This window comes from Sander vitreus, chromosome 8 (genome assembly GCF_031162955.1).
Source record: "Sander vitreus isolate 19-12246 chromosome 8, sanVit1, whole genome shotgun sequence".
Taxonomy (NCBI): Eukaryota; Metazoa; Chordata; class Actinopteri; order Perciformes; family Percidae; genus Sander; species Sander vitreus.
Window position 1 is genome coordinate 11,746,896 of NC_135862.1, and position 18,661 is coordinate 11,765,556.

Sequence of the window (18,661 nt, forward strand, 5' to 3'; positions counted from 1 at the left end):
CAGTTAAGTCTTTCAGTTAAGCATGTAGGATTTGCTCTTAAACTCTTTTCTCTGAGAAGCTCTCTGCAGGAATCTGAGGCTTTTCTGATATAATGAGGGGATATCTTATAACGTTTGCCATACCACTATGGCAAAGTCTGATGGTTCGTAGAGCATGTGATGATGGCCTTAAATCTGTCTCTCTTCATTAACGACACTTCAATACATTTACCTTTTGAAGTTTACAAAATAAAAATATGCATGTGAATTGGGTAACCAATGAGGTCTTAATAAATAAACCATGAAGAGGACACAGAGAATGTTGACGTCTAATGTGTGTAAATATTCCTGCAGCCTGTATTTGTTTGGGAGTCCCTTGTGTTTGTCTGTGTGCATATATGTGTCCATATACTGTATATCTGTGTGTGTCAGCTCAAGTGCCCAGGTTACCGTGTATAACAGCAGCTTTAGAGCTTTCATCACTTGTATTGTCCCTAAAGTGCTTGCTTTAAATTCCACCCCGTAAGAAAATGCTGTCTTGGGGCTGTCGGGTCAGCTGAACAACGATGGAACTGACAACACAATGGAGCACAATAGCACTGACTTAAGATCACAATTAATAATTTACAGACCTGCCACAAATGTTTCATGGGACATTTTCCTTGCATGACAAGCACATTTATTCAAATGGTGGGCTTTGAAACTGGCAATACTCGAGCCCTTAAGTATTTGTCTTACACACCACACAGAGGTCGTGTACAAATCTCCTCTGATAAGCTTTTCCACTGTTGTCTTGAGTTCAATTGAATATGACAGCAACTGAATAGGCCAATACCTTAAGCATGTTGGTTGGTTAACATAAAATCAACACATCTTTCTTTTCCTCTTTTATGAAATGCCTCTTTTACAACGCACATATCCAAATCAAGGTCAGATCTACATCATTTGTTTAGCACTTAATCACAGCAGTCTAATGGCTTCACACGGCCTGCATGATGAAACAGTAAATGAAAGCGGCACCCCTTTTGAGAATGACCATCAGCGAGAAGATCTCCCACGAAAACCTCATTCTCTTTTATGGTAGCTTGCTCTGTCTATGTGTCACTGTGTCTACCTGGGAACCATTTGATCTGAGACAACCCCCCGTATAGATAAAGTTAAGCATGAAGGCCAAATCCTGCCCATCATTGATCTGCACAAACAATCCCCCTGTGCTGTCCTGATGTCACCACAGTGTCAGTGCACTACAGCGAGAGCAACAGTGTGTGAGAGCAACAATGTCACACTATGGACACTGTAGTATAAAGCAGAGTTTCATTTTATGTGGTACTGGAGAATTTAAGTTGCTTCACACCATATGAATATAGCATATACAAAAATGTATAATATCAAACTAAAGTAAAAATGTTATATTTTTGTACCAGCAGTCACATTAATAATAGTGCTGCTATTAGACACTATTCAAACACACTTACAGGTAAATGAACCAAATGTTTGTATGCAAATTTTGAGAAATCCTCCCCCCATTCTGCTTTTGTCTTCTGTTTTGGTTCTATTTACAGACTAAATGTGCCTCATTTTTTACTAATTGCATTATAAATTGAATAATTTGACCCCATTTAATGATCTTGCTTTATGTATGCATCTATGCAAGTTCCCCTGGTACGTTTCTATGCAAGTTCTCCTAGTACTTATTTTCTTTCTGTGTTTTTTACCCTTCATCTCTCTGCAATCTCCTAATGCCCCCTCCTCTTTGCCCATTCCCTCTCTGCCACCCTCCTTCCCTGCCTCTCTCTCCCTCCCTCTTTTTCTTTCCCAGGCGAGGGATGCACGCTGCAAAAGGTGTGTGCGTGTAGTGTGAGCGAGAGACATCTGTGTGTGTGTGTGCCCGTGTGTGTGTGTCTGGAGAGAGAGAGACATAGACCGAGCCCCTAACACGGAGCATGCCTCTGCGTCCTGCAGCCGGCAAACATGAGCCACCCAGCCCTCCACGGCAGGACCAGCAGCAGCAGCAGCACACACACACACACTCACACACACTCACACACCCTTGCACACACACAGCAAACGGCAGCCAGGGGGCCAGCACTGACAGCGGCAGCTCCCGGGAAGAGGACAGCGGCGTTCCCATTTCTGTCGGTGTTCCGGCTTTCCGTCCCGGTGCAGAGCGGAGCCACAGTGCAAGAGCACCCATGGAGGAGCCGACAGGCAACGCTGTGGTCATCCGCATTGGAATCCCAGACCTACAACAGACGGTAAGAGCTTGTTCTGTAGCCACTGCTGGAGAGAGGATAAAAGAGAGGGAAGCTGCCTCTCCCCCTTCCTCTCTGACTGGGGGCTTTTTACCTCTCCTCTTTCTTCCTTTTGGATTTTGCTTTATTTCTTTTAAACATCTTCAGTTGTATCTTTTTTTCCTCTCTTTCTTTACCATTCCTTCTTTATCCCATCTATCTTTTTCTGCTCTCCTTTCTTTCTGTTTCTTTTTTTGGTGTGCACACTTAGTGGCTGTATTTGCTTGCTGGCTTCTGGGTGTTCCATTCCTCCCCGCCTATTCTACTGATGTCCCGCTAATAAATCTACCTCTTCATTAACTGGGCTTCAGCTGACTTTGACAACTGGCCACTTAGGGTGAGAGCGGGAGAGGGAGGGTGAGGAGAGGGAGAGAAAAGGCATCAATGATAAAGAAGGCTACAAGAGGCATTGTTAATCCACAGGAAGACACAAAGTAGAGAATCAAGATAGTTATACCTGAACCATGAAACTTTACCTAAACCTCTGTCTCTCTATATTGTTGCTTTGTGCCCAGACAGAATAACTGATCCAATCCTACATTCTTAATAACATCTTTACGCAGGAGTTTTCCTGAAGATGTAGCCTATGTCTGTGTGGTATTGCAGCCACAGAAAAAACCCAGACATTGATCCTTTCTTCTCTTTATTTTCCCATTTTAACATACAGTATGCATTGTTTCTCTCTCTTTTCAAAATCACTCTATGTGACCATACTGAAGTGTGTTTGTGCCTGTATTTGTTTGCTGCAGAAGGTGGTATGGAATACGGCAAATGTCCAGACCCCAAATAACTTAATTTCAATTATTTTTCAAGCTCTGCTATTGTAATTCTGATAAATTCAGCAACAGCCATCCTGCCATGTTCCAGTGACCATTTGGGCACTACAACAACAGCCATTCTTAATGAATTGTTAGTAGTACTTATATTAGCTGTTTTAAAGAAAGCTCTTCATTTTATTTTATATATTATAGTAAAGTCAGGTCAATATACCCATTAAAATGTCCCTTATAAATCAAGTTAAAATGATCTTGAACAGAAAGTGATTGCCTGGAATTGGACAGAGTGCAGAGAGGAAGAAACATTTTACCCTCCATTGGCTGTAGAATGAAATTAAGTTTTATCAATTCAACACATCTCTAAGCCCATGTATGTTGTCATTATATATCCCTGTTCTCTCTCTCTCGCTGTCAGTAGCACACATAAGATCACACTATTAGAGAGATACCATGACATTTTCATGTAACAACGCAGCATTGAGCCTTTTATTAATACATATAATGTGCCTCTGTGTCAACACTGCTCGAATTAGCCCTCCTTTTCTGCCCTTACATTTCCACTGGAGACATTGTGGTATAGCAAAATGCAGATTCAACCTTTACAGCCAGTCACTGCATACTCATGCTCAGGTACTCAGTTGGCTTTCTGTAGGTGGCTTAGTTTGAGTATCCTTTTGATGCTTTCTCCAGACATTGACGGCAAAGGCAAGAGGCTGTTTTTGTGTTTGTTATTGTTGGTTACCTCATTGTTGTTGGCTTCTTGGCTGAAATGACCCATTGTATCTTAGTGAGGCCAAGGCACTGCATGCTAGGAATGAAGACAGGAAATAAAAGGAGAGCAGTTGAAAAGAAAGCAGAGAATTCTGCCGTTTGTGAACAAAAATGTTTTTTAGTTTAACTTAACTAACATATGCACACACACACACACACACATTTAATCATGCTCATACATATCATATAGACACACATAATTATGTACTGTACAGTATGCATGTACACGCAAGCCCACTTAAACATACTTTTACATGCATGCACACTCAAACTCAAACATGCACACATGCCCTTCAATCCTAATCCCACTGCCAAGGGACTTCCCTTAACGTGCTTATGTAATGCAAAGACGCTCAACAGATCACTAGTTTCACTTTCAAGGAGTCACCTTTAGTCCAATATACCGACAAACAGGCAAGAGCACATGCATCGTGACATAGTGATAGACAAAAAGACAGAGAGAGAGCCTGAAAGTCTGACAGGCAAACATAGAGGCAGATGACAGATGGCCAGATTCTGACAGATTCTGTTTGAATCTTTTATGAAGCAGTCACAAGTGACTTGTGTGTACTCTGAGTAAGCAGGCGATTACACTAGAATAGTCCGCCTGAAGTTGGATTACACACCTCCTGCTGTGTTTCAAACCTGGATCAGGAGAATGGACCATGCAAAGATCACGCCTGGCAAAACTTGACGGGAGGAGCGAGGCCTCATGTTTCGGATCATGGGTATCATTTGTCAGTCTACGTATCCAACTCCACCAAAACTCTACTTCTATGATTGGTGCAAAAAAAAACAGTTTTCCAATACTGCTAATGGATGTCATTCATCTCTCAACAGAGGAGAGGGGGAAACTGACATGAATAGTCTGCCCCACTACTCTCTACCTCCATCCATCCTTATTCTCCATTTGCTTCTTTTCTTGCCTCTTTTAGTAGATTCTTTCTCTTTATTTATTCACAGAAGGTAACTTGCTGTCAGAAGTATAACGGTGTGATGATGATTACATCTATAAACTGGAAAAATACCCCCTTTTTCCCATCCAGGCCAGTATGTACCCTCTTCGAGTCTGGGTACTTGGTACTCAGCCAGACTGTTTGGGGTCTCTTATCGAGAGAAACCACAATGGATGGTTTGGAGTCAGTTTAATTTATTTTGAAGGTTAATGTTAAAAAAATAAAATTAAAAAAATAAAAGAATAAATAAGAACATGTACATTTCAGCACAATCTTCCCAAAGTATTGAAAATGATTCAAATAAGGAATGCCTATGTTCAAAAAGTTAAAAAAATAACTTTTCTGGTCCTACCCCTGTTTTCTACTTTTTTACTTACAGTACATACAGTACAATGCATACACACATACATATACACATTTTTTTTCTTTTCCATCTATCTACATCAAACCGAATAATAACCCATCCAAACAAGACATAGTATATAAGCCCAGGAACCATACAGTCAATACACAATACAGTCACATCGAGTCCTGTTCGTATCCATTCAATTATATTCATTTTAAATTGTCTCTTAAATTTGCTCATTGTTGTACATAATTTCATCTCTTCACCGCAGCTGTTCCATACATTAATTTACTTACTTACTTACTTACACCTTACTGTGTAAAATATTTTCCTGTCCACATTTCTCGCATACTTGGTTGTGCCATTCAGTATATGTTGTGCTTGCATCTTACCCCCGTAAACTGTGTGCTGAACATTCTCAATGGCAACTATGGTTGTGTCTAGTGTGGTTAGTCCTTTTGGTTATTTGCCTATGTTCCTGTGTAGGGGATTGGCTTTCCAAGGAACCTCCTCTACCCTCATTGCCAGCGTCCTCCGCTGCTGGTTTGAGATATTATCAAAGCAGTTTACTTTCAGGAGACATTTTGATGATATACTCGTGGATGCTTCATGTTTCATTCAGGACACTTGCCTTTATGCTAACTAAGCCCTTCTCTCTCTAGCTGGCAAACAGTCTCCTGATGCTGGAATTTGGATACAATCCTCTGTGTATTGTGACAAATTTCCTATACGGAGATTAGAGTTATTGATGTTTAGATGACCTTCTGCTATGAAATACCCAACTAGTCTTACAGAGAGTGAGAGTGCCATAGAGCCTGCAAGCAAGAGAAACTAAACTTAAATTAAAACGTAACTTCATTTGGTACTAATTTTATTGAGAAACACCACAGAAGTAGCAGGGTTGCACAATAACAATGAGCCAACTGCTATTCTTTAAAGTTTTTGGAGGCTCTTTCCTTCCACCACACAAGTAGACCCTCACTAATTTGGAGAAGTTTGAGAAGTGCTAAAACTACACAAGGCATAGCTTTTAGTTTAAATGATACTTTTTTAATGTGGTCTAGAAAGGCACTTGTGTTTAAATAACTAGTCGGTTACAATTTTCCATCCACGGTTTCTTAGTCCTGATTTCATCAGCTTCCAGGTCCTATATTGGCCAACCAAATAAGGATGATAGGTAGTGCTTCTGTGATGGCGTGGAACTTGTTCTTTCCACTGAGCTGACAGTTGAGTATTTGTCTTATTTACGTATAAAGGTACCTGGATCGCTTGTGGAATCTCAGGTTCATGTAGCCATGTTTCCAGTACCTGCTCTGTAGTCTTCTGGTATTTCAATCCTAATTCTTAGTCTTAATTATCCTTTCCTTACTTAACTACCATCTGCTGATGCTGTCAGTCTAAATTAAATGCTTGTGTCATTGTTGTAATTCTAGGTAAGGTAAAAGTATTGTTTTGCCTTAGCCAGCCAGAGTGGGAGCCGTCTGTTAGTATCTGGTTTATATGTGCTGCTGGCAGGGTTGACACTGTTTGGTCGATAGATTGATTGGTTGGTTGACATGCACGTGCACAACCAAGATTTTGCGGGAGCTTTTGTAAAAAAAGTTTTTTTTGTGGTATAGTTCTTTAAAAATAAAAAGGAAACTTGTTTCGGGGAGAATAACACTACTCTGGGCTGAGTTTTCCTAGTAACCTTACCAAAAGGGCTCAGGATGCTGCAAATGTTGGTATAATATGAAAATGGCTGGTGGATTTAAGACAAAAAAATAATAATTTATTGAATTAATCAAATTTGAACATATGTGTCAGTGGCTTGTTGATCTTTACATTGTTAGTTAAATTCCTATCCTGGGACACACATTCATATGGTTTAATAAACTACTTATTGGACTTTAACTTTATTAATAATAATTTATACTTTATTAATCTCGCAAGGGAAATTACAATGTTTTCACTCTGTTGTTCATTGAATCATTATACACATGCTCAGTACCTACACATGCACTAATGGAGAGATGTCAGAGTGAGGGGGCTGCCCATGGAAAGACACCCTGAGCAGTTGGGGGTTCTGTGTCTTGCTCAAGAGCACCTTGGCAGTGCCCAGGAGGTGAACTGACACCTCTCCAGCTACCAGTCCACCACTGCTACTTTGCTCCATATGGGGACTTGAACCAGCAACCCTCCAGTTCCCAACACACCTCCCTACTGACTGAGCTACTGCCACCCCTAAGCTACTACCACCCCCAATCAATCACTTACAATAACGAGCATAGCTGTCCTCAATTTAGGTCATCCTGTACATCTCACCTCCGGTTTTTCCTGCATCCACTGGGTGTGTTTTTGTGTGTGCGCACATCAGTCGCGGGGGGAACTGAGCAGCAGCCCCGCCCGCTGCAGAGAGCTGACAGGATTGAAACAGAAGCAGCTTTCAGCGACTTCAGAGTGAAAAAACGGTACAGCGTACATTGATGTTAAAATGTATACAGGTTGACAGGACGGTCTAAAATGTTTTGTCCGGTCTTTCGCTGTACGTGTTGTTGGTAAATGTGAGATGTTCGAGTCACATGTCTCGTCTTCATATCAGAAACAGGGAAATGAATTTGGCGACGTATGTGTGTTACGTCAACCCGTTCTCACTCCCCGCTTGGTCATTGGCTCTCAGTTCCCCTAAGAGTCACATACATGGATGTATTAACTGACGCAAAGTCTGGCACGTGGGACTGCTGGGATTGGTTGAAGTTTGGGAAAACTGTTTAAAATCCATATGATAACAGACATGACTGTTTTTGGCTAATTTAGTGAATTGAATACCTGACGAATCAAACCACTTCATCACATAGATGGCAATTTATTTGCAGCAATGCCTATAATGGCTTAAAGCAACCAGTGATATTAAAGGAATAGATATCTCTTTAGAAAAAGTATAGCAACAATATCTACCAGTTGACAAATCTCTGTAATCTCGTGGTATGTGTCGCCCAACCTTTATCAAACCATGTGGGCACACTTTAATCAGATGAGAGACCTGAAACATGACAGAAACAAATAACAAAACTTGGATGCCATGATTCAAACTGTACTTGGTGGTCGAAGGAATATTTTATCATTAAACTACTCTTTGTTTTTTTTATTTCATAGCTTTTAAACTATGCTTTTGAGCAGATATTACTTTAAAAATAATAGCATTCTCCTTGGTTGTGGACAGCCCTAGATAGTAGGCACCATCCAGTGCTGTTTGTTACTTTATTACTTTAAGAGACTTTCATGTTATCCAGTTCTTCATGTGCCTGTTGTTGGATGTCTGCTGCTGTGGTGACTGGTTCCTACTCCATGTCAATGTCACTGTCAATTTTATTTGTATAGCACCTTTCATTACACGTAAACCCAAAGTGCTTTATATTAAAAACAGCATACACATTAAAACAAAGCATTAATAGAAATAAGAATACACAACAAGACAATCAACACACACACACACACACACACACACACACACACACACACACACACACACACACACACACAATTAAACAAATGACTGAGGAAAAAAAAAGGTTTTGAGTTTGATTATGAATGTGGACGGACATCAGGTCATCAGGCAGCTTGTTCCAGAGAGCAGGACCACTGTAACTGAAGGCCCCCTCACTGGATCGGGATTCTCACGGAGAATATAGTGGTCTGCTTTCAGATCTGGTATCCGTTGAGCATTGGTGGTATGCGAAGATTGTTTCTCCCATATGTGCTTTCAGTAATCTTCAGCTTCAGCTCTTGGTGGTTCTGCTCCTGCAACATTACTGCACTGCAGCTGGTATTGCACTCTAGATTTTTTTTGTGATCAGAGCATTTATCGTTTGGCCTGTGATTCTCTGGTGTGTTTCCTTAGTCTGGTTGCCAGCATTGTGAACCTTTTTAAGCAGTCTCCAGGGCCTCCGTTATGGACATCCCTTTGTAGTTCTTCAGTCGCCAGGACCGATACGTGATCGCATCATTAGTTTTCCAAGGCAGACCTGTTTATATCTTGTTTTTCTGATCTTGTGGCTGACAAACAAATTGTTTGTGTGGGGTATAGTGGTAGTGGTGAATGTGACATCTCCTGAGTGCTCATCATTTTTCCCATACTACTGTAGAATGGCCTGTAATTAATGTTGAGTTTGATAAGTATGGAGATGATGGTCTATCTACAGTATATCACTGGCTGTCTGTCATAGTAGCGTTCCAGTTTTCTCCCATTGTCTATTCATCTTTTTTCTAATAACTTCTTATACCAGACTGTCCAGGTTGTCAAACATGTGATATGGACCTTGTGTGTCTGTTAATATGTCTGTCTGTGGACACTGTGTATTTAAATTTGTCTGCGTATTAATGTTTCTATATACATGTTTAATATGTCAGTATGTACTCTATTACTTTCCTCTTCCCATTGCTTCATGTCTTATGTCCCTCTTTGATTGATTTCATTATATCCCTTTCTTTCTGTCTGTTTCACTCTTGCTTCCTCTCATTTGCCTTTCTTTTCACTGTCTTTCATCCATACTTCATGTATTTTTCTCTGCATCTGACTTCTTAGTCTTACACGCAACAGTGGTTTGACAGTTCCTCCAAATAAACTCACAAAAAGATTGACTTATGCAATGTTGTATCAGTGATTGGAAAGCCTCCCTCGTCCCTATGTTGCTATTTTTTAGCTTCATTCACAGTGGCAGCAGGGGCACAAGATGTGGCTATCATCACCTCCATTTTCCCACAACAGCCCTGAAGGGAGAGAGCTGGAGAGAGATTTGACCCAGTGTAACACCCTTCCCCTTACTTGCCATGTATCCCTTCCTCTCCTTTATCTATCCACCAGGTCCTACACAAAAAGAGATAATGCAGATATGGAAAAATGGAAAAGGGTGGAAACAAGTGAAATTTTCTGGCATATCTGAAGGCGAGGTGGGCAAAGCAGGAGTGTGTTTTTAAATCAGCTATGCCAAACCAGCACTGTTCTTAACAGAGAACACATATTTTCCAGTGCCAGAATGACCCAATACAGACCAGTTTGATTGTCAATTGTGGAGCTTCCCATCTCAAATCCTAACTCACATATGCTGGTTAAGGCTTATATTAATGTCTCCATCTATTCCCTGGTTAGGGCAGGCAGCCAAAAAAGGTGTTTTATATACATTTTCCGTTGTGAGTCAACGCCGCATGTGAGACATTACAAGCACTTTTATTAAAACAGACTGTGTTTGGGCCACTACTTTTTTCAGTGTCAGAAAGTTGGAACTGGCAAAAGATTGAAAGAAAACACTGTCAGGGTTTTGGTGTGGAGTGAGGGGATTTAAGGGGACGGGTAAAGGAGAGCATGATTTACATGTAATCTGCAGAGAAGGTCAGGTTCTGGACCTACAGCCCGCCCTGAAGCCTGGCATAACCACACAGCTAGGATACGGTCTTCCATGAGAGCTGTATAAACAGCAAGTATTTTAAGTTAAGTTAAGTTATTTTATGTACAGTAAGTCTGTTTGTCTTTGCTGTTGTTTTTTCACATAGAATCAGGCTGGTTAAAGTTAAACTTAACTGATGTCATGCAGAAGTCCGCTGGAACAAGCGCTAACATTGGCTAATGTCAGCTAACGTTAACGTTAGGCTCTATGTGAAAGACAACAGCAGAGAGAAACAGACCTACTTGGGGTTTGGGAGTTCCAGGTGAACTTGTGAAAGCCGTTGCCGTAGATGTACAGTAAAGCCAGAGGCACATCATTGTGCACCATGGTGTGTACAGATATGAGGTGTTATTCACTTCCTTGCTGGTAGATGTGGTTCTTCTTCTTCGGCATTTAGCGGAAAACTACAACACTTCTAGGTGTATATGCTGCCCCTGTCAGGTAGGGTAGGTCAGGAAGAATTGCATCTCCCGGTAACTATGGTACCTGAGTTACTGTGAAAAAACACGTTTTTACTTGGTACCAGAGCATTGGTTCTCTTGACAACCCTATTCCCCAAAGGAGCTACGTTACACACATGAATTATTCTTAACCCAGTCATGTTTTTCTCTAAGAGGCAATAAATGTTCCTTTTGCGTTTTAACTCGTATGTTGTTTAAAGATTGATTGCCTTTTTATCCATGAAGTAACCAAGCCTGTCTGTGCATAGGGAAGTCTCGGAGAGCAGTAGATTTTTTTCGAGCACTGCTCCGATCGGGCAACTGGCTGATTGTATTTACTAGCCTGATGTAACTTTAAGCTGGCTCGGGGGCATCAGGAAATTCTAATTGTTGGACCCTATTGTGAGTGAGTGAGCCGGGTAGGCACAGTGGGAGAGTGGGGGGTGGGGTTACACAGAGTGTAAGAGAGGAGAGATGCAAACACTGGCGTAGCTTTATGGAAGAAATGGGTTATGTAACGCAACATCACACCATATCGATAAAAATGGTATTGTCTCATCCCATATCTTGTTATCCATATCAGTGTTTCCCCTAGAAAAGTTATTTTGTCTTTATTTTCAACGAGAGCCCGGCTGATGGCAGCATTATGGTAGAGCCCAATAGTTTCTGTGATAACAAAATGATGGACAAAACTGTGAAATTGAGAATTTAAAAAAGCTATAAGACAGATTCAATAGGGCCCTACATTAAAGGAACACACCAACTTATTGGGACTTTAGCTTATTCACAGTAACCCCCAGAGTTAGACAAGTTGATACATACCCTTCTCATCTCCGTGCGTGTCGTTACTCTGTCTGATGCCCCCACCGCTAGCCTCTCTTAGCACAGATCCTGGAGGTAACCGGTTCCAACTAGTCTACTGCTCCGAATAAGTGACAAAATAACGCCAACATGTTCCTATTTACATGTTGTGATTTGTATAGTCACAGGGTGTACAAATAACAAGGTCATATGAGACACAGCTGTCTTCTAACCGTATACAAACTGAGAACTATATTCTCAGAAAGGCAAAGCACTGCTACTTCTGCTACTTGAGCAGAGTGATTTGCTAGCAGCACCTGAAGCCATGTGGTGAGGAGCAGAGAGTTCGCCTGGAGTTCGCTCAGAGTTGGAGTAATAGAGTCAACAATTACTAGATAGTAAAAGCATAGTGACCTTGTTATTTGTACACCATGTGACTATACAAATCACAACATGTAAACAGGAACGTTAATCTCAGAAACAGCTTATTCGGAGCAGTAGGCTAGTTGGAACCAGTTACCTCCAGGATCTGTGCTAGGCTTAGCTAGCGTTGGGGGCGTCAGACAGAGTTGATGCCTCCGGCATGGCATGAGAAAGGTATGTATCGACTTGTCTAACTCTGGGGGATTACGGTGAATAAACTAAAGTCCCAATAAGTCGGCGTGTTCCTTTAAAGGAGAATTCTGGCCAATTTTTATGTTAATCTTGATCGCTATAGCTACGCGAGTACTTTTGATAGAAAAAACCCCGATCCGAATCAGTGCAGGCAACACGGAGTAGCTGCAGCTACATACTACAAGCGTCCCCTGAGCTAAAACAGCAGTTGTCGGGGCAAGTTTTAGAGTGCCTTTGTGCCTCTTAACAGACACAAAATGCAATTAATATGTCTGTGCCACATGAACAGGGCCCTTACGTGTCAACAAGATGCGTTTTCAACTCAGACATTGTTTAAATTCACCTACCCTGGTCCCTGTCTCAATCCTGCCGGTAGCTAGCTTGCCCTGCTAGCTGATAGCCGTTAGCTGCTAGCTGCCATCTGGTGAGTATATTCAGACAGGCTTCTGTGATAATCATCCCAATAACAATCCACGGAGCGGTGGTGGTGTGGCTATGTCCTCCAGAGGACAGGTCATGTCACGTCTTGAAGTGTATTCCCCCCTAAAAAAAACTGTTGTGCGGTAGTAGCTGTTAGCTGCCCTCCGGTGAGTGTGTACAGCCAGATAGCCGTTAGCCGCTAGCTGCCATCCGGTGAGTGTATTCAGCCAGGCTTCTGTGATAATCATCCCAATAACAATCCACGGAGCGGCGATGGTGTTGCTATGTCTTCCACTTACTGAAGGCTAGCTTTAGCTTGTGCTTGGAGCAGCAAGTTCATCTGCCTGTTGCCCCTCTGTCTGTCTCGTTCTTTCCAACTCTTGTGAGGCTAGTTCTTCGTCTGTATACTCGGGTTTGAATAAATAAGGACGACCATCAAACTCAAAAGGCTCTTCCGTGTGTTGTATATCTGCTATATTCTCCATAGTTACGTTACTCCAAGCTTCTTCCCTTGTGAACAACTCCACTCTTCACTCACTACGCTCCGATCTGCACACTACTGTTTACCTTTTCCTGCTACAACTGAATTCCCAGGAGACAGCGCGATGCTACAGCTAAGCTTCAAGTAACGCTATTACTGTGCAAGCCACAGACATCGTTTATCCTGTTTCCATGTAGTTACATAGTCACTGATATGGTCATAACAACTACAGTGCTCAATTACCTATTTTGAGGGGGAAATAATCTAAACTTTTCGCTGCGAAGGCATGATCTGTCCTATGCAGGACATCCACCAGACCACCGGGCGCTCCGTGGATTGCGATGATATCACAGAAGCCTGGCTGAATACACTCACCGGACGGCAGCTAGCAGCTAACGGCTAACGGCTATCTGGCTGTACACACTCACCGGAGGGCAGCTAGCAGCTAACAGCTACTACCGCACTACTGTCAAGACGTGACATGAGCTGTCCTCTGGAGGACATAGCCACACCACCGCTGCTCCGTGGATTGTTATTGGGATGATTATCACAGAAGCCTGTCTGAATACACTCACCAGACGGCAGCTAACGGCTAACGGCTATCAGCTAGCAGGGCAAGCTAGTTACCGGCAGGATCGAGACAGGGACCAGGGTAGGTGAATTTAAACAATGTCTGAGTTGAAAACGCATCTTGTTGACACGTAAGGGCCCTGTTCATGTGGCACAGACATATTAATTGCATTTTGTGTCTGTTAAGAGGCACAAAGGCACTCTAAAACTTGCCCCGACAACTGCCGTTTTAGCTCAGGGGACGCTTGTAGTACATAGCTGCAGCTTCTCCGTGTTACCTGCACTGATTGTTGGTGGTTGGGGTTTTTTCTATCGAAAGGACTCGCGTAGCTATAGCGATCAAGATTAACATAAAAATTGGCTGGAATTCTCCTTTAAGTAGGTGCTAAAAAGCTAACTGGAGATTTCAAAATATGCCTATGTCTAAGTATCCAATCGAGCCGCCCCACCGTAACTGTAGCTTAAAAAACATCTTAAAAAAACATGAAACAATTATTCCCAGTGGCTTAGGCCCGGTGGGGTGCAACTTAGGCCCGGTGGGCCACCAGGCTTGCAATACACTGGGTGAATATATATATATATATATATATATATATATATATATATATATATATATATATACCGCCCAGCCGTAATTTTGGTACAAGCTTGTTCCTTCTTTAGTGCAGACATTAACAGTCTTACATTGGGAGGAAAATAACTGCTATTGGGATGTAACGAGAGAATAAATGTTGTTTTTTGGGAAAGTTGGCAAAATAATTAATGTTCACTAGGGGATATCTAATTCTTATTTAAATCTTTTTGGTTTGGTTTATTGATCTACTCTCCTTTTGAGTTAACTCTATTATATTTCCTCTCCCTGTTCACTTCTTCTCAGTTGTTTTACTGTCTTTGGTTTGAGTCTAGTCTGAGAGAAGCCTGGGAATAGATGGAGACATTAATATAAGCCCAATCATACTGAGCTTTTATTACAGTTCTGTGCTGTATATTCATTGTGTTTGTACAAGGGGAACAACTCTCATCTTTGTAATATTATCTGAACCAGAAAGGAGAGGACACTAGATTTTAATATGTGATTTCTTTTTAGGCATTGACGGCTGTTGTGGCCTCCACCAAGAGATGAAATCATTTAATTTAGTAATATTTTATGAGACTTAATCTATCTGACTATACACTAGAGTTGAATTGAGATTGTATGTACTAGAGTGCTATGATTTTCCAGAGATGATATACATAATGTTTTCATTCGCACTGGAGCTGCCTGCTCTTTCATCTTAACTTGATTTGGTCACATGGATGCACATCATGCACTTAGAGGTTGTAATTAGTCAGACGTTATGGAATAGCTTAAGCCACACGGAGACTTATAGGAAAAATGTTAAAGAGACATTTAACTGTTACTAAATTGACATCATTTTAATTGAGGAAAGTATTACATTATTTCTAAATATCTTGAATAATTAGTGCATTCCAATATATCAAAATAACTATATTTTTACCTCTGTTTTATAAACTTCATAAAGTTCATAAAGTTGAAATGTCAACATATACTTTATTTCTCTAAAAATATGCGAATGTGTATGGATATGTGTGTCTATATGTTTGGCTGTGTCTTCATGAGAGTTCATAAACTTTGCGGTGACTCCCTGGTGACTGACGTTAACTGTAGATCTTGTTGGCATATTCAGTCTGGCCTGTCAACAGTAATAGAGAAGAGGACTTTAATTGAGATTTGTTGTGTGCTAGTGTGTGTCTATGCCTGTTTATGCTTGCATAAAAACACAGTGTCTGAGTGAGGCAGATGAGAAGTAGAGGGCTGGGAAGAGAGAACCTGCACTTCACTTCTGACAAATGTTAATTCAATCAAGCTGTGTGTACGTTTGTGTGTCGCTATGTGCACAGATTAATGCATGGGAGTGTCATACGTTTCTTACGTTTTGTTACAGTTTTTTATGATCACTATGACACTTTTTTCAACTTTCCTAAACTCTTAACACAGTTAGCACAACATCTGTCTGTGTAGGCTATACAATTAACACATTTCTTGTTGCTTTGACACAAAATGCATACAGTTAACACAAATTTAAAATGCTTGAACTTCTTTTACACACAAGCTCCACCAAGACCAGAACAATGGATTTTTATTGCCAAATTTACAAATGCTTACACTCTGTATGTCAGAACAGATAACATCATGTTCTAAACCTAACTTATAGGCTAAAGTCAAAGTGAACAGCTGATCATATTGTAGATTGAAAAAAAATTATATCCCCTGCATTTTATATATGCATTTATTGAGAAACAGCTGATTTAAGTTATGCAAATAGATCAATCACAGCTGATTCCCATCTAGGAAACACACTCAGGTGTTGAGGTTCTTTCAATCGCATGATCATATGGTGGTACATACAGAAAAAGGTCCTATTTGAACAATATACTGTAGATGAACACAGAAAATAAGAAAAATACCTTCACGAGGGAGAAGAAGAGGAGTACCAGGATAATTCTGTCTCTGTCTCCTTTTTTTCATAAACCGTACATTCTGTAAAGCTACTCTGAGACGGGTCATTCATTTTTTGTATTGAATCTCTGCAGCAAACAAAATGGTGGCCGGGTTGGTTCAGTGGGTAGAGCAGGAGCACATATACTTGGAGGTTTATGCCTAGACAACAGGTTCTCACACTCATCTCGTAAAATATGGACGCTTGGTCAGGTGCCTTTGTCGTTCTTATTGATGCTAAAAGTCTCCTTTAGCGCTTAGCATGCTTGGTCAGGACTATTGCCGTCCCATTAGCGCGTTAAGTAAACACGCTTGGTCGGGACTATTGCCGTCCCTTTTGACGCAGTTATGTTAAAGTGTCCATATTATGAAAAATAACAGATTTGGGCTGTTATTTTGTGTTTCTGATGCTTCCACACGCATACAAACTTTAAAAAAAATCTATCCATGCTGTTTTGAGTGAGATACGGTTTCTGAATGTGTCCTGCCTTCAGTCTCCGGGTGAGCTGTTCAAAATCGGCACGACTTGACGTTAGCATGCTAACACTAATGCTAACACTAGCATGCTACCTCGTTCTCAATAGCAAAGCACTGCTACAACACACACAAGTTCACCATAATCTACAAAAGAATTGGAGACATTTAGAAGTCTCCCAGCTAATCCTGCCTTGTAACTGACCAAAGTTGGAGAAACAGCCTCTTTTACTGTCTATGGAGCTAGCTAGCTACATCTGAGCTACTGCGCATGTGCGAGTGCAATCAAAGATAGTACAGAAGAAGAAGAAGAAAAGAGGTCTCACTCTGTAGCTAAAACAGAGACCAGCTGAAAAAAGGATCTGCAGGAGTGAGAGAGTGGTGCAGTACAACAAAAATATGGTGTTTTTTGAAAATTAAACCATGTAAACCTATTCTGGTTCAACCTTAAAATACAATTATGAACCTGAAAATGAGAATAATATGGGTGCTTTAAGGAAAAGGTCGTGGGTGGGCTTACGATTCCGTGACACGCGGGAAGAACGGGATGGTTGGGTTTAGGAAAGGGTTGTGGGTGGGTGTATGGTTCTGTGACACGCAGGAGGAAAGAAAAAAGTAACTATAGCAAATGTGACAAGTGGGACGTGAACCCTGCTCCCCTGGGTGAAAGTCCTCTGTTTGTTTGACCCATCCACCACCACAACCGACCTCCATACATGGAAATTCGCCCTTACATACTACTCGCTAAATCCTATCTAACTGCTGCTCTCCTTAGTGCGTTACACAAACACGCTGAAAGATGCCTTTTTCGTCGCATCAGACACTAACAGCCACTGACAGCCACTGCCCAAACGTCCTTATTTTACGAGTTGGGAATGAGAACAGGTTGGCCTCGACGCAGAGGTCCAGGGTTCGAATCCGACCTGTGAATTTATTCATTTTGTGTCAAAGCAACAAGAAATGTGTTAAATGTATAGCTTACACAGACGGATGTTGTGCTAACTGTGTTAAGAGTTTAGGAAAGTTGTTAAAAGTATTGAAAAAATTGTCATAGTGATCGTAAAAAACTGTAACATTCAGCTTATTGCTATATAGGATGTGTTGTGTGTGTGTGTGTGTGTGTGTGGGTGTGTGTGCGTGCACATCTGCATGCAGAGTTGTGTGTGCACTTGTTCAGAAATTATGGGCAAGATCGAATATTCCTGTGGCCGCTGAGAGTAACAGCTGAGCAATCAGATCTGTGTGCTTTATGCGTGCGTGTATGTGTCACGACTTTGTGCCGCATGGCTGAACATTTCACCCATGCGGGTAACTCAACAATGTGAGTTGTGAGATGAATTCAAAATGTTCACTAAACTGCAAAAATTATAGGTAACAACATGTCCACGACTGTACACTCAGTTGACACTTTATTAGGTACACCTGACTAATGTGGAACAGCCCTGCAATAAATCATGAAGGTTCTAATGTTTAGTTTTTGTTGTTTTTTTTGAGAGCCGTTGATTCAGCTTTATGATCATCTTGAAGCCTGTTGTTTGTTGTGCTATTGTGTGGTACTGAGAGGTGGTTTTACTATTTGGACTAGCCTTATTGATATGAATGAGGTAGACAAAATATGAGGATTATGTAGGATTTATTATGGGGCTGTTGTATTAGTTTTAGCGAGATTTGCTTTATAAGCTGGGAATTGTACCTATGTGTTGATGACACAGATGCATTATTAAATAGACATTTTGCTGATTTCAATCCAGCTCTGTCATCTTTGTTCGGACAGTGTGTTTAGATGAAAGGGAAGGGAAGGCACACATTGTTCTTTTG

General features: G+C 41.2%; 1 protein-coding gene across 1 annotated transcript in view; it reads left to right on the top strand.

Moving 5' to 3' along the window:
* The first annotated feature begins 1,922 nt into the window (after positions 1–1,922).
* Positions 1,923–18,661, top strand: part of shank3a (SH3 and multiple ankyrin repeat domains 3a) — a 159,150-nt gene continuing 142,411 nt past the window's right edge. The window contains exon 1 of the mRNA XM_078256048.1: positions 1,923–2,234. Within this exon, the coding sequence (XP_078112174.1) occupies positions 1,923–2,234 (312 nt within the window). The remainder of the gene's footprint in view (positions 2,235–18,661) is intronic.